The 24,158-nt window shown below is 39.8% G+C and overlaps 1 protein-coding gene across 5 annotated transcripts in view; it reads left to right on the top strand.

The window, feature by feature from the left end:
* The first annotated feature begins 814 nt into the window (after positions 1-814).
* Positions 815-24,158, top strand: part of TUT4 (terminal uridylyl transferase 4) — a 44,555-nt gene continuing 21,211 nt past the window's right edge. For all 5 annotated transcript variants that reach the window (XR_009933388.1, XM_062497821.1, XM_062497819.1 and 2 more), the window contains exons 1-12: positions 815-925; positions 9,257-9,930; positions 11,612-11,775; positions 15,131-15,247; positions 17,304-17,481; positions 19,720-19,808; positions 20,663-20,714; positions 21,282-21,351; positions 22,266-22,392; positions 22,841-22,960; positions 23,339-23,557; positions 23,710-23,884. Coding sequence is in view for 4 of the 5 variants with exons in the window: in XM_062497821.1 (XP_062353805.1) it covers positions 9,369-9,930; positions 11,612-11,775; positions 15,131-15,247; positions 17,304-17,481; positions 19,720-19,808; positions 20,663-20,714; positions 21,282-21,351; positions 22,266-22,392; positions 22,841-22,960; positions 23,339-23,557; positions 23,710-23,884 (1,873 nt within the window). In the remaining variant the exon portion in view is untranslated. The remainder of the gene's footprint in view (positions 926-9,256; positions 9,931-11,611; positions 11,776-15,130; positions 15,248-17,303; positions 17,482-19,719; positions 19,809-20,662; positions 20,715-21,281; positions 21,352-22,265; positions 22,393-22,840; positions 22,961-23,338; positions 23,558-23,709; positions 23,885-24,158) is intronic.

The raw sequence follows: 24,158 nt of genomic DNA, 5'->3' as shown, positions 1-24,158 counted from the left end.
CAGCTTCGTAGCCAAGGTTAGGGAGGCTGGAGTCGTTTCCCCTGGTCCCGGAGCACACCCGCCCTTCTCCACCGAGCACAGGAGGAGGGGGAGAAGCCCTGGGGAAGCGGGCATCAAGGCTGGGGCTCCAGTGAGCTCTAACCTGCTCCACAGGGCCTGGGGAGAGGACGCCTCACAGCCCTCCTGACAGGAGGGTGTAGCGAGGAGGGGCCGGCCCCTTCTGCCGTGCCTGCAGGGAGAAATGGTTATTTCCAGAGGAAATGGTTCTGTGCTGAGACAGGGGAGATTCAGATTAGATACTAACAAAGAGATTGTTCCCCGTTAGGGTGGTCAGGGATCGAACAGGCTGCCCTTTGGAGTCACCATCCCTGGAGGTGCTTAGGGGGGGTCCGGCCCTGGCGCTGGGCGCTGTGGGGTTACAGCGGCAGTGCTGGGTGCACGTTTGGAATAGCCGATCTCAAAGGTCTCTTCCAACCTTGCCGATTCTATGCGTAACAAGAGGCCTGGATGAGAAACAAGGAGAAAAAACTAGGATGGCTGTTGGGGAGTAATTAAGAAAAAAAATACGCTGCTAATTCCCTCACCCCCGCTTGCCGCTGTGGCACTGGGGTAAGGAGGCCCTGAACGCCGGGGGAGACGGGGAGGGAGGCGCGTCGGCCCCTCAGCAAGGAGGAGGTTCCGAGGCACGGAGGGCTCCCCGGCAGGGCCAGGGCGGTGCGGGCACCGTGCCCGGCCCGGTCCCGGCCGCCGCCGCCGCCCCGCAGCGCCGCCGCCCTCGGGGCTCTCCCGCCCGCCTTCGCCCCACAATGCACCGCGCCGCTGACATGGCGGCCGGGCCGGACTGAGCCGCTGCCGTCGGGGCCTGCAGCAGCCGCAGCCGGGCATGGCGGGGGCGCCGCGCCGGCTCCGCTAGCGCCGCACACAGGTACCGGGGCCCGGGGGCTCCCCGCGGCCGGGGGCGGCGGCCGGGGGGGGAGGCGGGCTCGGGGGGTCCTGTCCGCGCCGGCGCCCCCCGCCCCAGCCCTGCCCCGCCTCGACGGCCCGCCGCGGCCTCGGGCCCCGCGCCCGGGCGGGGGGAAGCGCCGGGGTCCGCGGCGCGGGGGCTGCCCCAAGGTCAGCGGGGGACCGGGGCCGCCCCCGGGGGCGCATCCGGGCCGGAGCTGCTGCGTGCGGTTTGTTGTTCGCACGCCCTGTGTAATTAAATAATGCGGGGGGGAGAGACCACCGCAGTCGGGGAGGCCGTGGGGCTATGCCCCGTGTGCGGGGCTGCCCTCGAGAGCCGTGCCCGCTCCGCCGTGAGAGGTTCTCCTTTCCGTGGATTACGATCTGCGTGGAGTGACACCCAAGCATCCCTTCGCCGACGTGGTTGTGCTCTTTTGTTGGCTTATTTTGTATACAAATACAGCTGAACGACTTTGCAGCTTTTGCAATATGTTGCAATTTGCCAGTTGGCTGGATGTGTCATATTACCTGAGGCCTCCTGGCTTCTAAGGTTGTTTCTGGGTATATCAAAGGAGGATGAGCTCGTAACACGCAGAGAAACAATATAATCGGATTTAAACTAAGGTAGAGATTAGTACATTAAAAAGGTAGTTGTATCTAAGTATGGATCTAATAATATTTTTTTTAATATCCGTGCCACCTTCACGTCACTTGGCTTCCTGAGCATCGTGCCCTGGATTCAGGGGTCGTTGCATTTGCTTGAAAATAGAGGATACATGTTGTTTATGGTTTTGACTGTGCTCCCGGTTTCAGTGTTGCTTTTTGGATAGCTTGACCCCAGATAGTTATGACATAATTATTTCCGTGACAAGAAAAGTAAGCCAGCATGGAACTATGACTTAATTACAGTACCTGGCAGAAGATGCTATATTAGGAGTAAAAGGTCTCTTTTACAAATACCAATTTTGCAGTGAGCTTTTTTTAATCATTTTTCTACTTAACTTTAGTGGAAACGTTCATAAAATTAATTTTGTGATAAAATTACCTTTTCCCAGAACATATATTGGGATATGTTCCCAGAAGATAGAGGGATCAGAAAGTTCCTCCTGTGTTCTCTTCTTGCACAGAGGACAGCTGGGACTTTGTTCTCATACCTCAGCTTGCAGTGGTGAAGAAACTGCTGGATGCCACGGGACACCTGCACTGTGCAGGGCGTTTATGTGGTTCACTCTCTGAAGGGAATTGCTGCAATGGACAGAAAGGAAGGGGGGCAGGATCTCCCTCTGTTGTACTTGAAAGCAAGATATTCCTGAGAAGCTCCTCTTAACTCTCTTGTGGATCTACTTGTCAGTCATGGTTCAGGATTGTTGTATTCATGCTGATACCATAAGGCAGTTGACTGAGAGTATATTCTGTGTTCCAGTTACAATCCTGGCTTTTTAAACTTTACAAAGCATTTCTACTATATTAAGTTTATTTTTGTCACTGTCTTAGTGAAATAATGCAAGGCTGGTATTGACTTGTACTGAGAACTCATGGAAAGAAGGATCCTGCAATTTGCTTAGTGGGTTAATTTTCACAATGGAAGCAATCCAGTGGAAGTCAACGTTTCTTAATGTGCTTTTGGCACATTAAGACTATTTTGTAGATTGCTTGATAAATTGTTTAACTTAAAAGTACAGAAGACCTAAACTTTGTAACTATGCACATGAATTTAATTTTTACTCTTTTTTTTATTATTATTTTCACAGAAATGCATGTGTACTCATACTGTATCCTTGGTTTGTAATTTTGGTTCTATGGTTTCAGCAAGTCTTTGGAAAAAACCCAATTTATTGGATGTTTTTATATTTTATTTTCATTTCTGTTGATGCATGAAATACTACTGCCAGCAAGAAGTAACTTTCAGATTTTAGTTTTTGGTGTCAGCAAAGCTTGACACGGGAGTCTGGAGTCAGTTTTGTGTTACAAACAATTGTGACTCAGTCCACTGAGTGTGGCTGTGTTCTTGACAGCTTTCTTGAAGTCGTGATTTTCAGCATGTTTCTTCCAGTAGGGAAGGTGCTTGGTGCTGGTGAACAGGCATAAGGATACTGGTAGAAGATCTGTTTGCTTTTGCTGTGGTTTGTGAACTGGCTTGCAGCTGGTATGAAGCAGTTCAAAGACCATCCCTTCCTCAAGGATTCCACTTTGGGTGAAGGGCTCACTGTTGCTCAAATACAAGATCGAGATAAGCTTCTATGCCACAATACATACTGCTGTGTTGTCATTTAGCATAGCACTGGGCATAAGTGGAGGTTAAGATCAAGGTGAAAAAATTGGTTTCAGTGTGTGGCTGCCATTTAAACTAGTTTTGTGATCATTTGAGGCCTCTGGAAACCTCTGAAAGGCTCTGAACCAGTGCAGTTCTGTATTGTGCTTTCCCAGCCTCCTCGTGGGTACTTGGGCTGATGTTGTGTGTATTTGTTTTTGAAGTTAGAGCTCCCTTGTATCAGTTCCTGTCCTGCTCTCAGCATGAGTGGTGTGGCATACAGGAGATTTGGGGTAGGGGCTGCCCCTCTTCCAGCTTCAGGGTTTGCTGCAGTTTGGTCTGACGTGTAAAAGACTATTGCAGTGAAACATAGGATCAGAACCAAAATGTACAAAAGCATAAGGAGCCTTTATGAAATAGAGAGGTAGGGGAGACTGTTGTAACACAGCTGGTGTGACTGAGAGAGAATGGCTTTCCTGTGCTTGGCACGGGAGGCAGCAGCAGTAGTAGGGTCAGAAAGAGGTAGTTCTTGGTGTTGGGTGACGTTAGATTTTCTCACCTTCTCTGTGAGTCATACAGTGCTGTAGAAAAAACAGTGAGTCAATGCAGAGTAATCTCTAACAAGCATATCCCTTATGGATCTCCTATCCAGCATATTTTGCTCACTTCATAATTTAATTATAAGGTATTTGCACCTACATATGTTACTAAGTTTTGTATCAGCCAAAGCTTTTCTTGTTACTTCATTTATTCAGCAGTAGTTTCCTAAATCCAGATCATCCTGTTATCGTGTTACATATTTTTACATGTGTATATATACACAATTATTTATCTAATGATAACTCCTTAGAAGTTTTCAGTCTTCACATTGTAAACACAGCATCAGAGCTTCCTATGTTCACTGAGCCCGTAGTGCCAGTTTTGTTGCATCCTTAATTTGTGTGTTAAAAGTTCATGTGCACTGTGCTGACTTCCTTCTGGGTAGATTTTGGCAGTATTACACTTACTAGGATAAATTCTGTAACCTGTAGTAGGAGGGAGTTCTGGAACACTATGTAGCGCTTGTGTTTGTTACTAAGAATACCGATTGGTTTAGGGCTGGTGGAGTCTGAAGCTCTTTAGTGGCCAGTAATCTCTGATAGTTTTAGTTTTAAGTACTTTGGATAAACATTGAGCATGGGTAGTAGTTTGGACTAAGTTATGTCTAGCTAATCATAACCAAAGATAAATGTGTGATAATTTTTTAAAACTATTGACAAAGAACATGAGAGAGGTTTGAATGATTTGCAGAAATTCTCAGACAGAAAAATGGGCCTAAGGTTGTAAACAGAAAAGATCCCCCCAGCCCAGCACATTGGGGGTGTCCGTAGACATCACCTGCGCTGCATTCTGAGCAGAGTGTACAAGACAACCTTTCCTATTGCTCCTGGCTGTGGCTGTAACGTTTGTTTGCAGAATTTCCTTTTATTTTTGTTGAGGAAGTTCAGCTGGATTGTATTGGTAATGAGGCGAGGGGGGCACTGAGGTTAATCACCCCACTTACTGTTGGAAGGCTGGCTGGGAGATATGAGCTTAAGGACAATCATAATGGCAGAGATAAAAGCAGGTCTTGGATAAAATACAAGTCTCCCTATCTCAAAGGAGGGAATTCTTTAAAGAAAGAGGATGATAACACTTATGTTTGTAGTACTTTCTGTGTTTATATTTTGTCTAGTACTCCCCGGGGAAACAAAACTTACAAGCCTGTTCTCTTTCCTTTTAGTTGCCTTGCTACGCTCTAGTCCCTACTTTTGGACTTTCAGCCAGTTGGGACCACATTTTAGAACATATTTCAAGTAATGTCAAGGTGTCATTGAGTTTGTGTCTGTTTTCTGGAACAATTAGGGCTCAGCAGAGGAGAGGTCTCTGTTGATGGGGAAGCAGGAGGAAGTTCCATTTCCTTGTAGGGAGTAGCTACAAACCAGACAGGGCTCCAGCACGTCTGCCCTGCTTGCCCAAGGGGCTGTGATCAAGAGTGTGACAGAGAAGCACAAAATGAGTGTGTAGGAGACCAGGTAGAGTCAGTTCTGCTGCTAATGAAATGATTAAAAAAAGCTTTCCAAAAGAGCAACTCGGAATGCAAGAGCTCGCAGTTTAACTTGGCCTTCATCTTTGAAGAGGTCGTGTTATGTCAAAGTCTGACCCAAAATGTATGTGTTTGAGGGAGTTGAATACAGTGGAACAATTTGAGTGAAAGTGGTAAAAGAGGTAGAAATATCTTCTTGAAAATTTTTTGGTGGTTTTCTTTTTCCCCCTGTTTGGAAGCAAGCCTTACTCTGATTCTTTGCAATTCAAATGCAGTTTTCTAATGCTAGACTGCAAGGTGGAGGAAACAAAAGAAACTGGCAGAAATGAAAGTGAAACATTCTCATTTCTTCGTTTCATGAGCCTAAAATGAATTCTAACCAAAGCTGTTTTTAAACATTTTTAATTTGCTTGCTGTAGGTATGTATAGATTTTTATATTTTTCTGGAGTTTAAAGTCAGATGGTATCTTGTCTGACCTCAAGATGTTGTATTTCAGCCAGATTATTTTTCTAAAAAGAGCCAAGGGCTGAGCTAGATTTCAGGCACTGTACACTCAGAAAGCAGGGGAAACTGAGTCCCTTTTAACACTGGGATATTGAATAAATGAAATATGCTGAAATGGTTTCAACAGGTTAATCATACCCTGCTTTGCAGACGCAGGCTAAATGCTCTGGTTTTGTTGCCAGCCTGGCTGGGAGAAAATTCTTTGATTCCAGGTCTGGCAATTTGGTATGAGCCTGAGCTTGTGAATAAGATGTGCCATCCAGGTTTTTACAAAGATGCCACCTCAGCACTGATTCACTCCAATGTTTTGTTTTCAACCAAGTTATTTTCTTTTAGAGGCACTCCTTTCCCTCTCCCCTTTTCCTTCTCTCCCTCTGTCATATGTAGATGCCTGATATCTGACAGAGGATGGTCTTTTTGTGTCTGTTCTGGATTCAGGAGAGGTCTCTGTTTCTCATATTAAGTTTTATTACTTGGTTTATTTTGCATTTTGTTGTTAGATGGTAATTTGGTTACTCTTGAATATGTTGCAGCAGTTTAAAATATTTTTATTTGTTAAATCATTTCGGTATTAAAGGGAGAAAGGAAACAAAAAGAAATCACAATGTCCCATTATTATTGCACTTGCATTTCAGATTCTGCATTTCATTGTGGAACTCCTAACCTTTTTTTTTTGTAGAATATTTTTGCCTTATGAAATGTCATGACCTCTCTTTATTCGTATTTCTTAGGAATAAAGACTATATCTGTTTTTTAACATTATCTACTTACATTTGATTACATTTTTGATATGTGACATTGTCACAGTACTCAATTCATTCTAGTTCTAGTTTTTACTAGCTGTTTCTTTAGTTACTTTTTCTCATCACATTTGTACATTTGATTAAAGATTATATATTCTCTTTGAATATATAATTGTGTATTTAATTGAATGGATGGGATCAAATATTTTGAATATATTTTTTTTTTATAACCTACTTTCAAAATTTGACTCTATGAACGTGACACATACAGAAACAAAATGCAGCCTCACTTTCGGAGTTTCACGGTAGCTTTGGTCTGGAAGAGGTGCCAAAAAGGAGTTGTCCCACCCTACGAGCTGGAGTTGTTTGCTGTTGCCAGGCGTGCTCCTCCTCCTCCTGCCTGGTGCCAGTTTGATGTTAAGCTGGGTTGCTTTTCTGCTTTGGTTGCCCAGGGGAGGGAGCAGCCCCGGCGGTGCCCGGCTCGGGGAAGGGAGGTGTTGCTCCGGCTGGGGCAGGGACAGGGGCAGGGGCTGGGGCAGGAGCTGGGACAGGGGCAGGAGCTGGGACAGGGGCAGGGGCTGGGGCAGGAGCTGGGACAGGGGCAGGGGCTGAGGCTGGGGCAGGGGTTGGGGCTGGGGCAGGGGCAGGGGCAGGGCCAGGGCCAGGGGCAGGGGCTGGGGCAGGAGCTGGGACAGGGGCAGGAGCTGGGGCAGGGGCTGGGGCTGGGGCAGGGGTTGGGGCTGGGGCAGGGGCTGGGCTCCTGGCAGGAGCTCAAGGGGGAATCGCTGTGTGGCTTTGTGGTTTGGGGTTTTTTTGTTAGTTTGAGGAATTTTTCCTCCCCTCTTCAGGTTCAATAAGTAAAGCGTGATGAGTTTACAATTTGAAAAATCATGCTCCCGTTTCTCTTCTGGTTACATGAAATTAAATCCCAAACTCACCACAGAGTTTAAAGACAGTGAAGTGTTCAGAGCTGTAAGGGCTCACTCTCTAGAGCAGAGCTTTATACTGTGCTCAGGGACTGGAGTAATTTGAAAATAGCCAACCTGGGGGGACCCTGGACTTTCCTTACCACCCTGAGGCTTCAGCAGTGCTGGTACAGGTGGGCAGGAGTTCCTGCTGCTTTTTTGGTTGGAATTGCTATGGGAAAGACTGGCTACAATCCAAAGGCAAATATTATTTAGTCTGTGATTTTTGATCTAGAAGCAAGAACCAGACGCAAACAGTGTTTAATAGAAAATAGTTGCAATATTAAGTGAATGTATTTGTGAAATAAAATACTTAGCCGTTGGAACAAATTTAGGAATGGAGATTTTTTTTTTTCTTCTCCAGGTTTTATATTTTACTAAAGAATGTGATGGTAACAGCATCTTCAGGAAAATTCTTGTGGGTTTTGTTTGTTCTTTTGATTTTTCACTTTTGAAAGACAGATATTTTCAATTATATCTTAAGACTTAGAGACTTTAGTACATGCTTTGTGTCCTGAAGTATTTTCTGATTTGTGTCTCATTAAAATGAGAGAGTAACTGTATTACATAGCCTGAACAAAGTTACTGTACTTTATACTGAAAATATTCAGAAAGGTTGTTTTTGTTTTTTTTTTGGTTCTTTGGTTGTTTGGTTGTTGTTGTTTTGGTTTGGTTTTTTTAGCAGACATTTTAATCTGATCATTTTGGTTCTTGTTTTTAAAGTACAAAAATATGTTTGTTATAAATGTTATAAATAAAAAATTATTTCTTTTCTTCACTAAATGATAAGTGATGGATTCTCTAAAACCCAGAAATTTCCATGGGTCATGCATTTACCTGGCAACTGTGTAGCTGGACAGGAAAGAGAGAAACTCTGGGCTTCATATTTTGCTATAGTTAAAAAAAAATCCTCTTTGTCTAATGCTTAGTTTTCAATTGCTGTCTAAATGTTGTTTTAAGAAAAAAAATCCAAGTTCTTGTTGCAGACTCTTGCCTTCACTTTCTATGTTAATAAAACCAATTCCTTACAAACAGACCCACTTGTGCTGAACCTCCTCCCACTGGAAACACCACCTTTGAATTGTCTCCAACATAAATCTCAGATGATCATATACCACCTAAAGGCCTGAGGTTTAGATGAGGAAAGTTAATCTGCAGCTAAACAAAATATTTAGTATTGGGGCGGGTTTCTAAGAAAAATCTTACTTAATTTCTGGCAGTTAATTTATATGAGAATAGGAGGTGCAGGTCATCAGTCTGGTTTATTATTAATACTTTGAGCTATATCTCTAAATGCTTTTAAAAATCAGTTAATAAAATGAGCGTGCTTGCTGGAAACTGTATTAGTTTTCTCTGGTGGCTAATTCGAGCTGTGCGTTTATTGAGTGGTATTTTTTAGATGTGCTAATTTTAAATTTTTTTTTCCCAGTGTAGTTGCAGACATCTTGGTTCTTGTTTTTGTTCAGAAAGCCAGAAATAGGAAGGAAGGAAAAAAGCAAGCTGTTGGCAGGTTTATCACTGAGTGTTTTTAGCATGTTCTGCCATTTTTTATCTCTTCATAGCCCTCCTCTTTTAAATACAAATCAAAATGATCAACATTTTCATGAGTTTTACTTCAATACTGCATTGTATTGTGAAAATGCACTTTTGCCTGTGGGGGGAATATGCTTCCTATAATAATTTGTATTAACACCTTCCTTTAGAGATGTTTATTTAATGCACTGTCTACATAGAGATTTAGTCTTTTTCCTTAATTTTAAAAATGTCTTATCATTGTTTCTTCAGTAGACAATCAGCTACGATCCTTGCCTGCACAGAGGATTTAAAATCAACCGCAAACTGCTGAAGAATTGCACTTCAGGTGGTCTCAAGACAGGAGAAGCAGGTCTTCACTATAATGGAAGAGGCCAAGAGCTCAAAGAATGGAAATCATGACCCAAGGAAGTCTGTCCGTCTTGTCTGTGAGGAAGGCAAAACAGTCAAAGTTACAATTAATCAAAATTATAAATATAATAGAAATGACAAATCTGTGAAGGATGTTGGGAGAAGTTCTCCAAGTGGGAATAGCAGCAGAAAAAGCAAACAAAATGATGTTTGTTCTGAAAGACAAGGAGAAAATAGATCATGTAAAGTAAATAGTTGTATTCCTGGAACTAAAGATTTGGGATCAAATGTTCAGGATCGAAGTCATGGAAAAGCAAAAAAATTTTCTAATTTATCATCAGCAATGGAAAACCTGAAACAGACAAAAGCCCAGCCAGTGGGAGAAAATGTTCCAGGCTGCCATGTTGCAGGGAATGGGGTCAATATGGAAAGCTTAGCAGCTACTCAGAAAGGGAAACTGGTGCTGGAAAATCCAGTGGGAGTTCATACTTTGAAGACTAGTGTTGATCAGGCTGGTGATCCTGGTAAGACTGCTGCAGATCAAAGAAAAATGGAACACAAGCCTGATGACTTCAGTGAGTATTAGTTAACACTGCCTTATTCCATTTTCTTCTGGTGCAGTTGCTGACAGTCTGAAATGGGCATTGAAATGTTTCTGTTTGTGTTATTTTTTTCACATGTACAAAGTTGTTGGTTGCATTTAGAGAGAACATGATGTTATTACAAGCATATTGCTGAGAGAACAAGAGATTATGATAATAGCTGTCTTTTTTTCTTATGCCTAAGACCTAAACTGTTTTGTAAGCTACTTAGTGTGCGTGGGTTTTAGGCAATTCTATGAATATTGTGTCTTATGAAGAGGGTACCCTTCCTAATATCACTGCCACTTAGGGAAATGCCAGGGGAAGATCCCCAGAAAGATCAGGGGAAAAATGGGCAAGAGAAGTTCTTATTATAGGTAGAGGGGAAGTATTTTACTTCTTTTCTGTTGTGCTCTTTTTGTTACTAAAAACGTTTGGAGTAGGCTTTGGCAAGTGGCTTTTTTATTTAGGGAGCTCTGGAATACCAATCATCCATCAGTGGTTACCCTTTTGAGTGTGTATTTCTTACATATGTTTTTTAATATCAAAATTAAATATATTGATCAAGCTTTGTCTCACCAGGATAATTAATTCCGTAGCTAAGGATTTGTCACACTTCTTTAGAATGTATTTTTTTCTGTAATAAAATCCTGTTTTAAGATGCCAGCTAGTGTAGACCTTCTGTTTGAAGTATTTCCCACAGCTACAGCAGTTGCTTGTATGGAAAATACAAGGCAAATAATGAAGTGTGTGGTTTTTTAGGTGTCTTAATAGTGTTTAACAGGAAAAACAAGTTCAAGTGGCAACATCCTGTGATCAGTCAGCTCTTTGTAGACCACCATTATGTACTGTGGGGACCATCTGTCACAGAGAAACCAGGACTTGAAAACTTACTCAGCTTTGATTCCTTGCTAGTCTGGGAGCACAGATCTCACTTGAAAGGAAAGAAAAAGCAAAGACAAAGCACAAATAACCCTCACTTTTGCTTATGTAAAAGCGACTGGAATAATTTGCTGTAGATGTTTGCAGAGATGAGTGGCCTGTGACCAATGCATAGGCATGTGGAGGAACTGGCCCTGTGGCACTGGGCTGAGTTTGGGAGCAGCAGCGTTGTGGAGCTCAGTGGCTGCTGCCTGTGGGTGAGAGGTGACACGGAGCATTCAGGTGTGACTCCAGCAGCTTCCAGGCTGAGGGCTGGGGTTGCCTGCTGACTGCCTCTGTAGGGTCATTTGGGTGAACGTCTTTGAGGCAGTTCTCTGACTTACTTCCTTAACAAAATGTGTTGTGTACAATAATTTTATGGCTAATATTTATTGTTTCTTTTACAGTAGGGCATCGGGATCTTGTTAACTGTTGTGGATGACAAAACCCTTTCTTGCTTTGAACAATTTAAGAGATTGTGAATTTGAAACACAGAATTCATCTACCTTTTTATTTTGTGTTTTTGACAGCACTCTTAGTAGAATAGTAGCAGATTAGTCTCTGAAGTCTTTTTAAAATACTGATTAACATACTGGAATGATTTTTAATGTTTAAGGTGATCTTGGCTAGTGTTTGGATAAAAAACTGGAATGTAGCTCTAATTTGTGTCTGGTTCTTAGCTGCTCTGTACTCTTAATTTTCACTTTTCGTCTCCTTGAATTACTCTGAAGAAAGTAACTGTTTCTTGCTTTAGGTAAAATAAAGAATTCTGAATCAACAAAAGAACATACATTGGAAGCGGATTATTTAGAAAACACTGGTATTATTGATGAATCCAATCTGACAGTTGAACAACAGCTAGGATTGAAACAAGCTGAAGAACGTCTGGAAAGAGATTATATCTCCCGACTTGAAAAAGTAGGTTGGGTTATTTATCAGATAAAAAAGAAAATGTGTGTCCTCTTTCATTATCATCACCATATTTCTGGTTGGGTGGTATTTCTACTACAGCCTGCTGCCTCTTTTTCTTTCTCCTTAATCATGAGTCACTTTCTAATCTAAGATATTGTCTCCAGTAGTTGACTAGTTGTTCATCGTGACAGATGATATGGATTGGAAACTTAGTGTTCCTTTTGTAGCACATACAGCCTTTGCAGAACAATATTTTTTAAATTTTCTAGATCTGAAGGTTTACAGTTCCAGTGTTCAAATAAGATTTTGTCTTCTAAGATTTAAGTCTGGTTCTCTAGAAACTCAGAACACAGGACTGCACAGAACCTTGAGCTTTCTTTAGTGTGTTACCTCTCACCAGTCACAATCCCTATATTGGAGATGACTGCTTAAAAATGTTCACCTAAATTGTTCTTAGTATTATCTCTAGTGAAACAAAACTCAGTGTATGTAACCCAGAACTTTATGTTAATGTCTAATGGATGCATTTTAATCCCTCATATGTTGTCCTAGGAAAATAACCAAAAGTTTATTACTTCTTTTTCACACCATTCTGTATGTGGGAAAATCATTCCCATTCCTGCAGTCAAACCTTCCTTAGGTTCTCTTTGTTCATTGGTCTTGGGGATTTTTAGTTCCTGCTTCATTCTTGTTGCTCGTGTCTAGACACCCACTGTATAAGCAGTGTTCAAAATTGGACGTGCAATTTCAGCTGAAGTCTTACATATAAAGAGGAAAGCTGACTTCATCTCTCTGAAACATGGCATTCTTGTTTAGGATCTCTGCTTTTTTAGCAGCAGATTGGCTTATAGTTGGAGCAGCAATGATTCCCATAGCCTTTCCTTAGGAATTGGTCCATCAGGTATTCCCAGCCCTGTATGTTTTGCAGTTGATAATACCTAAGGAATGATACTTTGCTGTGACATTATTTAGTTGGAGCTTGTTTATTCCATTTCTCTAATTTCTTGTGATCTCTGAATTTTTGTCATTCTACGTGTCTGTATCCTCTTCCAAGTTAATATATTTTACATTTATAGTCAGCACACCTTCTGTTGCATTTCCTACCTCTTCAACAAAAGTGTGGATATTTCTGCCCCCACAAGGACCCTGCTGAAGAATACTTGGCACATGCTTCTAGGTAGGAGGGCTCTGAGGACAGTTCTCTCAGCAGTTTTGCTCCCACTTTACTGTTCTTTATTTAGGTAGTATTTATGGTCTCCTTTTCAGACTGATACTATGACATGTGACAAAGACGTAAAATTCAAATACAGCGTCTGCTGCTGCTTCTTCAAGAACTATGACTTATCTTTAAGAAAGCAACCCTAAGATTGGGTTAGTGCAATTTGTTTGTAGCAGATCAGGCTGTCACCTCTGACCTGTTTTTTCCCTGAGTGCTTATTAAAAATTTATTACAGTATTTTTCTGAATGCCAGTTCTGACTGGTGTCTAATTTCTTGGCTTGTCTTATTTAGCCCTTTAAAGGTATTCTTAAGTTTCTCTTTCCTCATTATCTGGAACCTTCCCATTCTCTATGAGTTCTTTAAAATACAACTGGCTCTTCCATAGATCAGCTCCTTGAGTATCCAAGGACAAATTTCATGACACCTGGCTTATTTGGGTGCATCTATTTTATACAAGTAGTTATTTTGAGTTTTTGCCCTTTTCATTGGAGTTAAGCATAATTAGATGATTTTAAAAGTCCTCACAGTAAAGGCAAAATAAAAGTTGATACATGGTTCAGACTTCCTGGCAACATTTATTAGGCGTAATACTGCAGACCAATATTGTAAAGATATACAAAATTTTTCAAAAATATTTTTACTGCTAATACTCACTTATTGTAAAAGAATGATAAAATATTTTTGATCTGCTTCAGTCATGAGGCATCAAATACTTGAATCGTCCCAGGTAGCTAGGTGTAGCTGTCTATAAGTTGTTTTCCAAATGGATGTTTAATTTCATCATACTGGATACCTGTCTTAGAGAAAATAGGAGTGAGTAAAGAGAATTAGTAATTAAAACACTATTTTAAATTGATATTTACTCTGTAGTTGCAGTGTATCAGACTGGGTTTTTTTTTTCCAAGAGCAAGAGATCAAGCTCAGTAAGCAGTAAGTGGAAAAACTTGCCCAAATTTAACAGTGGTTTAGGTTCCATATGGTAAGTCAGATTTGTTTAACTGATCTGTGGTCCACCTCAGTGTCTTAAAATGGTGTTCATTCATCGTTGTGTCACTGTTTAAACATATGGTGTTTTCAGTATACTTTTTGGGTTTAGTAAATATATATTAGAATTCGGATGAAAATGTTGAAGTAAATTTATTTCTCTCCCAGTTATTGGAGAAGTCTAACAAGTCTGGAGAAAAACTTAAGTGTTTTTTTTTAACCCTTTTCTCTCTGCAGTGAGCTTTTCAAAAAGTTTCCAATCTCTGTAGCTGTGGTCTGCTAGAGCAAGAAAATACAATTGCAGGATGAGACAGATAGAAGTGGAGCATTTGGTAACAGCTCCTTCTCTTTGCAGAGTCCTTTCTGCCTTTTAGTCCAGCAGGTCTCAGTGGTTTCCTGGCTGAATAAACTCCATGGTATCCCATCGTGGACCCTGGGAAAACAGGTTCCCTTCTTCCCCATCGTCTCTGGAGGTTTGGCTGCTTTTTGCAGACTTGGGGATCTCCCAGGCGGCCACTCTCCATTTGTGTAGTCCATCTCTGCCAGCCTATCTGTAAAAAAAGCTGCTTGTTTTGCAAGCGTCTCAAATTCTGAGCATCCCAGAGCATTCATCAGAGTGGAATAGCATCAGCCCCTGCCAGAGGATCCCACCCGGGCCGAGCGCAGGGATTAGGAAGGGGCTGTGTTCCCCGGGCTGCCCGGGCACACCCTCTGGGACAGGGCAGCACCGTGTGACACAGCTGCAGAAACTGCAGAGCTGGGCATGGCCGAGCTGGTGCCATTTCCCCTTCGGAGAAAGGTGGGGACATGCTGGCATTTATCCACTAATTAAAAGCTTCACCTGACAGGGGAGTGGCTTACTGGCCTTTAGGTCAGCCTTAAGAAGCATAAATTCTTCAGCCTTAATCTTACCTTACTAAATTTACTGAGAAATGTAGTATTCAAGTCATCTCACTTCCTTCCCTCACTCTCCCCTCTTGCCATACAGGTAAAAATCCATTTCTGCTTGTTTTTTGAAGATTGCTTAATGTTTGCAAAGCGCCTTGACATTAAAAGTGTTACACAATAGTTAAATGTAGTTTATTAATCAAAGAATTGAGTTTTTCAGGCACTACTGATAGAAATATTAGTTTAAATCTATGGCAATTTTTCCTCAGCGCTCCCCAGAATACACCAACTGTCAGTATCTATGCAAGCTCTGCTTAGTCCACATTGAAAATATCCAGGGAGCCCACAAGCATATTAAGGAAAAACGTCATAAGAAAAATATAATGGTAAGTTAACAAGATTATGGCTATTTTTTTTCTTTCTTTTCCTCCTCTGTTTTTAAATTTTATTTTTAATTTTTTTTTTTTTTTTGTTACGTGGTTTGTTTTCTTTGGTCACGCTCATTTAGGTGGAAGTTTGTGTGCTGAGCAGAGTTCCACAAATTTCTGTTTTCTGTTTAAAAGGAAGGGCTTGGTGATTTGTCCAAGCAGAGGGGAAAGGATATTTTGGTTATTGCTTCTGAATTAGTGTCTCTGAGTAGTGGGCAGTTTATCATACTAGTAAGAGAATGCAAGGTAACTTAGGTGAGAAATATATACTACACAAAAATATATTCAGTTTTTCTATTTTCTGAAAATAATGCCATTGGTAGCAAGACCTCCAGGGACTGATGGTGGGGTTGGGGATGTTGTTTGTATGTTTTCATTTTTTTACTTTGGCTGACTTGTGAAGTGTAGAAGAGTTGTAGGAGAGAAGGACTCAGTTCACCCATCACCACTCTGGGTCTATTAATGTGTCTAATATGTAAAACAGGTCTAAGACTTACAAAGAGAACCAGTTTCCTTATCAGATACCACAGTGATATGGTTTGCTCTAAAGAACTGTTACATGCAATAAAAGATCCACAGATTTTCTTGTCAGCTCATTTTTGTAAATGCTGATGAAGAGCAACAGATTCCCTAGTATGTTGGATTTTGTGATTTAGATGGTTAAAATTACTCTTTCTATAACCATATCCTAAAATTTGGTCAAATTACTTTGTTTCCATGGATTTCTTGCCATACTTCTGTTTTTCATTAATGCTCTAATTCTAAAATGTGTGCAAGTCATCACCTGGGAGACTCCAAATGCCATATGCCCATTAAATCTCAGAAAGTAACATTTTTACATTATGGTCAGTGATACAGTGATAATTTGTAAAGGATTCTGGCTCTCTCACTGTCTCCTGAATTGCATCATGCTTAAAAAAAATGAGCCAGACCTGTGATTGATCTATAAACACTTTCTTGCCACGCTTTTCATCTGGGCATGAAGATGAGACTTGAGCAATGAGATTTCTTTAGCACTGAGTAGAATTCTGAAGGACAGGGAGCAATTTCACTTTTTAACACTTACCCCAGATAGCTTTATGTTGTGTGCAGCATCATGGTGATACTTGTGTAACTGTCTTAAGTGTTAGTTCATAAAATGCTCCTGTTTACTGCTCTGGGAGATACATGACAATCAAATAAGCTCAGCAGCAGCTGTGGTTTCCCAACTCAAGAAAAATTCTAACGTGGTGACATAAAAAAAGCCCATACTACTTTAAAAATGCTCATATTCTTTCTTACACTGAATTTGTTCAGATAAGAACAGACGAGTTGAGATATGCAGCCTAGAGCTAAACAAACATTTTCTTACTGTACTGTGTTTTCTTAGTGCATATTTATTTTATGGTTATTATTTATTTCAGTCATATCTTTTGTGCAGTTGATGAATTCATGAAACAAGGGATTGTTGTACTTAGTCCCGAATGACTTGAGTCCCAAATGACTTGAATCATCTGACATGTTCTTGCTGTTGGATTGGGTGCACTAAATCCAGTACTTTCTGGCACCAGCTGTTTAAGCAGTAATGGGACTCAGCTTATAAAATTCCCTTGGAGCTAGGAATAATTTTTCTGCCTCTGATATCTTTCCTTCAAGTACAATCCACTCTGAAAAAATCCATGTGACTTTTCCAGCTCAGTTAGTTTTATTATGTAGTAACAACTACAGCTTTTTATTTTCTTGGATGAATTTTGCTTCAGAACTATCAGAAAATGTGGTTCAGGAGTGGAATAAAGAAGATTCCCTCTCCAGTTGCCAGCTGTGAAACAACATTCTATGTTTTAAATACTGAACTCTCATTCCTGGGACCATGCTATTTTATTTGCCAGTTAGGCCAGGCAGAGTTTCTGCCTTTGGAAGTGTTTGGTCAGGACACAAACAGCAGACAGTGTGATCCAATATCATATAGCAGTAAGAGATAGCATTTTCCTCTTAAAATACCAGTGTTTACTTATATCATCCACCAATTATTCAGGAAAAGCAAGAAGAAAACGAGCTGCGGGCGCTCCCACCGCCCTCGTCTGCACAGTTGTCTGCTCTGAGTTTCACTCTCATCGAGGCAGCAAATGAACAAGGCATCTCAGATGAGGACTTCAGAATTCGGCAAGAAATTGTAAATGAGATGGAGAAAATTATTCAACAGCCCTTACCAGGTATTCATGGTATTCTCCATTTGCTTCAGGTGAAAATGTTTCATTATTTTTGCACATATTTTTGATACCTTCATGAATGGCGAATGAGTGCATTTGGGGTTAAATTTTCTTGATAGTGTACAATATTAATATATGTAAATGTTTTAATACAGGCTGGAAGTTGATTTTTAAAGAATTAACAAACGTACAAGAAGAGGAATATATGATTGTGCTTACCTGTCCTTCTTGCTGATGTGTTTATTGATCCTCTTTAAAGTGGCGGGATAACACATATCAAGAAAGATAATATTTGACATTTGCTTCTTTGAATTGATTTCCCATCAGATCATGTAGTTAATACACTGGGAGTTTGAAATCAGATTTTTGGAGCTGCAGGGATGTTGACTTTGTGCTAACAGTGGTTTGGTGTTCAGTGCATCTGAACAGAAGGAAATATTAATCTTGTTGCCAAAAGAAATTTTTAAATTTTTAATTTCATCTATATTGGAATCAAATGTTGTTCTGTACAGCTCATTTGGTCACAAATACCCTTTTTTCCCCTTTGCTCTTTAAAAATACAGCTGTAAGAAAGATTTTGTTATCTGCAGGATGATCAGCTTTAGTTTTAAGTGCTCTGTGAAGTATCTGCTTAAACATAAGGTGCTGAATAGAATAGGGTTTTATAGGGTGGAGGTTTGCTAATCTGTTTGCTCTATACTAAGTGGCTCCTAGTGCACATTTCTGTTCTGGCATTCTAGGGAGTTTTCCACTGATAGTGGGAAGCATAAGACAAAGCTTTTTCACATAATATTTTTACATTAATACTCAGGAAAATTATTGTTACTTTGTCTGGCTGACTTGTTTGGACTGATGAGCTTCTATGGAGGTGTAAGAGTAGTGGAAGGGGAGTCTGTAATAGTAAATGACAGTCTGTTATTCTCCTTTCCAAAGCCAGCTATGTTGTAGTGAATGTGTTTTCCTAAGTTGTAAATTCAGAAAAAATTATTTCATGCACTGTGTAGAAAACATCTGATCTTCTGGCATGATTTTATCTTGAGCTCACATCAGAACTATGCAAAAGTTCTTACTACTATGATAAGCCATTGGAAGAAATTGTGAATTATTATTATTATTATTATTATTATTATTATTATTATTATTATTATTATTATTATTGTTATTGTTATTATTATTATTATTATTTACCATACAGACTTTCATTCTGAGAGGGCTGGTTTCTAACCAGTGGAAAAAGCTTGGAGCTATGTATCTATAAGATCTATTTTTTCTTTCAAGAGTCATTTTATTGATGTTTGTGTTTGAATGAGTTTGGTCAGAACTCACATAAAGGAAGATACAGAAGAAAAACCCTCTTTGCTCTGAGGGTTGTTGAACACTGGCACAGGTTGACTGGAGAGGTTGTGGGCTCTCCATCCATGCAGATTTTCAAAACCCAACTGGACACAGTCTGGGCAACCTGCTCTAGGTGACCCTGCTTGAGCTGGGTGTTGCATTTGGGAAGGATTGAGATCACTCTCATTTTTCAGCTAATTTAAGTATGGGAGACCCTAATTTCTATTACATGAAAGTTTTCATATGCAAAAATTTCATCATGAATTGGGATAAAATATTGTTTATGGAATGGTGTTTCTCATATTATTGCTGAGCAGATATTTCCCAGTTTGGCTCTGTTCTGCATCTTTGCAGGTAACTGTTAACTAAAACACTGAATAGACACTGTACTCTGTGCCTTGGATTATTTTGAAATTATGCTTTATACATATATTTTGTAGTGAACTGTTTGTTGGAACTTGCTGATGGAATCAACAGATCGGTGCCTCATGCAGGAGTCTGTGAGGAAACAAAGAATTTTATAATTGGCAAAGTACTGCAGTGAAATCAAGCTCTAGTTAACAAAAGCTGCTATATAAAATCCTACACTGAAATGGTGACAGTTATTGTTACTTCATATTTAATTTTATATTAAAACAAACAGAACTAAAGCTGCATTAAAAATAAATAGTTGAAACAGCTTGGAAAATGTCGGACATTTGGTGGTTACAGTATTTGAATTATTTATTTTCCTATGATGGTGTGTTATGGAAATTCCTACCCTGCACAGAACTGAGACAGGGGTTCAGTGTTCCTTAATCTGGGAGTGCCACTTGTGAGGTGCAGTATCTAAAGCAAGGTATGCATCATCCACTAAAGAAAAATTTATTTCCTAACTGTTAAATAATTATGTTTCTGTCTCTCCAGACTGTTCCCTGAGGATGTATGGCTCCTGTTTAACTAGATTTGCTTTTAAGACCAGCGATGTTAACATTGATATCAAATTCCCCCCTAAGGTTTGTAGATATTATCTTGTATTAACTAAGGCTGGTTTTTAAACCAAGGACATCCACATGTACTTCTATTCCATTGCCTTCGTCTTCTTTTGGGGCACATGCTGTTAGCCTACCACAAAGCATCTAATCTTTGATTTGATGTCAGCTGTGCTGTGGAGGAAGTTTTCATTGCTCTTTAGATAACTTTAATTCTTGGGTGGGTTTTTTTGTTTTGTTTTACAGCCTTATGCTAGGCTTATTCTGGATTTTCTTTGAGTAAGCACTGAAGCAGTATGAAAATAGTTGGTTTGGCTAATTGTGCTTCTATTAGTTCATGACTGAGATGGCAAACTTGTAGGTTTTCACACACCCTCCCCCCTTTTAAAATTTGGGATAAAAGTGATACATTCTTTAGGTAATGAAGTTGTTGATTTATGTTTAGTGTGTGATATTAGCAGCATATTCTTGATAGACACTCAACTGCTGCACTTGCACGTGCCTTAAAATGATAACCTTTAAAAACCCCTGGGAAAATCCTGACATGAAATTCTTTATTGCTGTCCATTTCTAGTAGTATACATTGACAATGAAATTGTTGAATATATGGCAAGTGCTTTTATTTATCCTGTTAATGCAGAACTAGAACAGAAGTGTTGGCTAGAGCTGTAGGCTGAAGGAAAGCTGGCTGTGAGGTTTACTGGCACCTGTTTTCATGGTGTAGACAGGTACAGTTAACTTTTTCATTAATACTGACACATTATTTCACTTTTTTGAAGGACACTGTTACTAGTTGTGCAACCCAAGTAGTTTGAAATAAAATGTAAAATAAAATATTGGTCTCAATAATACAACCTGCTCTAATTTTGTCATTGTAGATGAGTCAACCAGATGTTCTTATCCAGGTGCTTGAGATCTTGAAGAACAGTGGTGAGTTTTAGTTGCATCTCATTTCTATTTAACGTTCCATCTGCTGCGTAGTTGTTTTGATGCTCAGTTTTCCTGTAAGCTTAGAAAAATTGACTGGTTTTCAACCAAAGTATCTGGGCCGTTTTTATGAATGTGATTTTTATGAACATGAATGTTTGTACAAGTGAGAGATGAGAAGCTGCAGCAAGAGCACGACAGCCCCATTAGTTCAGTTCAGGTTGCCAGAAGTTGGGGCAGTAGTGTCAAATGCCGAAGCAAAAAGTTTTAATCTTTTGTAGGATGAATTCTAAGCAGTAAACTCAAAAACTGCTCTCTACTTGCTTATGTACGAGTGAAAGCTTTTCCAAGACTTCTAAAAATTACAGCCTCGTGGTTCTGTCAGGAGCACAGCCTGGCTGTCTGATACTGGTGGTGAGCATCAAAAGTAACCAGAAAATATTGGTACTGCTTAACTATGCAGCACTTAATTTGTATTGTTCTGAAAAATTATGGTATAAATATAATAATTTTAAAGACAGAATTGGGAAATTTTGAAACCAAGTGTGTTTTTTCTCCCTTGTTGCTAAGCTGTCTACTCAGATGTGGAGTCGGATTTCCATGCCAAAGTTCCTGTTGTCTTTTGCAAAGATGTTAAAAGGTATGTGTGACTGAAGAAAGTTTTTAATGAGCTACTATGCTTACTCATAGAAGCTGCTTGCCTGCACTCCTGACAAGAAGGATTACTGTCACATTCAGCTAACATTTGTATTGAAAGGGAATTGCTCATACACAGAAATGTAATCTAGAAAGAAAGCTACTTTTGTTTTTGTGCTATACAGAACTCACTGGGTGTAGGAATCTCACATTATTGTTCTCCTTTTAGTTAACTGGGGGAAAAGTAGAGTGGTTTTCAGTTATTTAAATTTTTTGCCAGCAGTTTTAAGCCAATGCTTTAAAAACATTTCATAAGATACACATTACCAGAAAGGACACATCATCTGAGGGTTTCAATAAATTCCTAAGAAGTAGCAAACTACAAAATGAAACATGATTTCTTGACTGGCCAGAGGTATGGACTGAAACTATGGGGAAGTAAATGCAACAAAAGTGGGCTTGTCTTTTCCTATTTGTAACAGAATAGAAAAAATTGGTCTGAGAAACTAAAGGCAAGTTTTTAGAGAAGTTGTTTTGTGAGTTTTTCAAGTCTTAATGTGCAGCAGATCTGAATTATTAATTAACTTATTAATTTAAGTGTTTGGAATGTAGACTATATACTTGGCAGTTGAATTGTGCAAAATAACGTAATTAAGTAATGGCAGAGCTTAGAGCAAGTTCTTAATGCTGTTGTGTACGTTTGGCTGTAATGAACTTCTAGATGCAGTCAATAAGTTAATAGTAAAGAAAATGTAATTATATTCTATACCTTTTTTTTAAAAAATCAGGTTCTTACATAGGGAGACACTGATAGATGTTTTTATGGCAGTGGGTGTGATGCCCCACCTACCCCTGGCCCAAGCATCATGTCTATCACAAAGTGATAACCCTTTATCTGTTCTGCATTTGTGATTGCAGTGGTTTGACATGTAAAGTAAGTGCTAGGAATGACGTGGCTTGCCTTACAACTGACCTGCTGGCTGCACTTGGTAAACTGGAGCCTGTCCTGATTCCTTTGGTTTTGGCTTTCCGCTACTGGGCTAGAGTAAGTTATTTAATTGTCCTTAACACTTCCTTTTAAGCACTGTGTACAATGTAGTGTATAATGTACCATGAGAATGTTTGTACAAAGGGCTTCGTGCCACTGCTTCACCCCACCTCCATACATGGGATGCCACTGTACAATAACACATTTCAGAGTTGACTGAAATTCTACATGGAAGCATAAATACGTCCCACAATCACAAAATGTGGTGAAACTGGAAAGAATAATGTATGATAAGATAGTATTCCTTAAGGCACTGTGTGGAGTGCTACAGTTTGTATTTTGTCTGTATGTGGCATGGCATGACCACTGCAGTTTCTGACACACAGCATTTTGTATTTCACTCTTGTATGTTTTTCACATTTCTATAGTATTTCTCCTTTTATATTAGATTGTATACTAAAATTCTGGTGTTGTATCAGTAAAGTAATTATTTCTTCTCTTACAGCTCTGTCACATTGACTGTCAGGCTGAAGGTGGAATTCCCTCATATTCCTTTGCCTTAATGGTGATATTTTTTCTTCAACAAAGAAAACCACGTATTTTACCATCCTATTTGGGCAATTGGGTAAGTGGTTTGGTAATATAGTAACTTCATTATTAAATTGTTGGCATTATTTCTGTGTTCTGCAACCTCATAAAAATGCAGAATTTGATTGCCAAAGAAAATTGTAAATAAAATCATTGATACTCAATGCTTACACAGATGATGCTTGATGATTCTGAAGACTTTTTAAAAAAGCACTTGTAGCAGGCTGTATAGTTGTATCATCTGTTTTTTGGAGAAAAGGCAATAATTTTCTTCTTTATTCTCTGAATTTCTGTCTCTGACATCTGTTATTCTTGAGGGGTGTGAATGCCACAGTAGTCAGTGCTACATGTACTGGAAACTGTTGGTTATACGTAGTATGTAGTCTTGTTTCAGAGCCACTTTATTTGTTGTTAGATTGAAGGCTTTGATTCAAAGAGGCCAGATGACCACCAGCTGAAAGGGGTGGAAGATGAAGAATTTGTAAGGTGGGAGTACAAACCACCCACAAATGGTGCAGCAAAAAACTCCGTTGGAGCAGAAAGCAAAACTAAAGTTGAACAACAAAAAGGTGGTAAGAAGGCAACAAGCTCAGAAGTGGACAACCAAAGCAATGCAAAAGAGAAACATGGGATTGTAAGTCCAGACTTTATTTAATTGAAAATCATTTGCTGTCTCTCGTCTCTGTTTTTTATTTTTAAACACTGATGTTGGATGGAATCAGGACAAAAAAAAGGGAGAATATTAATTTCTTATTGCACTTGAGCACTTGTGTACATGTTTTTCAGTCTCTCTTAGCATTGAAAACCCCTCACCAAGTTTCACTGGGGCAGCTGTGGTTGGAACTTTTGAAGTTTTACACACTGGAATTTGCTTTGGAGGAATATGTCATCAGCATACGGGTACAAGAGCTCTTAACCAGAGAGAATAAAAACTGGCCTAAGAGGCGAATAGCCATTGAAGGTAGGCTCATCCCTTCCCACTTCTGTAGTCATCCTGCATTAGCATCTTTATTTGCTTAACTTGCAAATCTGTTACAAGAATCTCGACAATAAGTTTTTTAAATGTATATTTTGTCAGCTATTTAGTCTCTGTCTAAGTTTTCTCTGTCTGAAAAGCAGGGAAAGTCGCTGAGGTACAGAGCAATGTATGGCATTCTGAATTGGCCTTAAGAATAGACAAATTGGGTATTTGAGGAAGGCTAAGAAACCATGTAGGGTGATACTTTTATAAAAGC

Source organism: Cinclus cinclus, chromosome 8 (assembly GCF_963662255.1).
Source record: "Cinclus cinclus chromosome 8, bCinCin1.1, whole genome shotgun sequence".
Classification (NCBI taxonomy): Eukaryota; Metazoa; Chordata; class Aves; order Passeriformes; family Cinclidae; genus Cinclus; species Cinclus cinclus.
The sequence above is the reverse complement of the archived record's forward strand: the minus strand, read 5'-3'. Positions and strand labels throughout refer to the sequence as shown.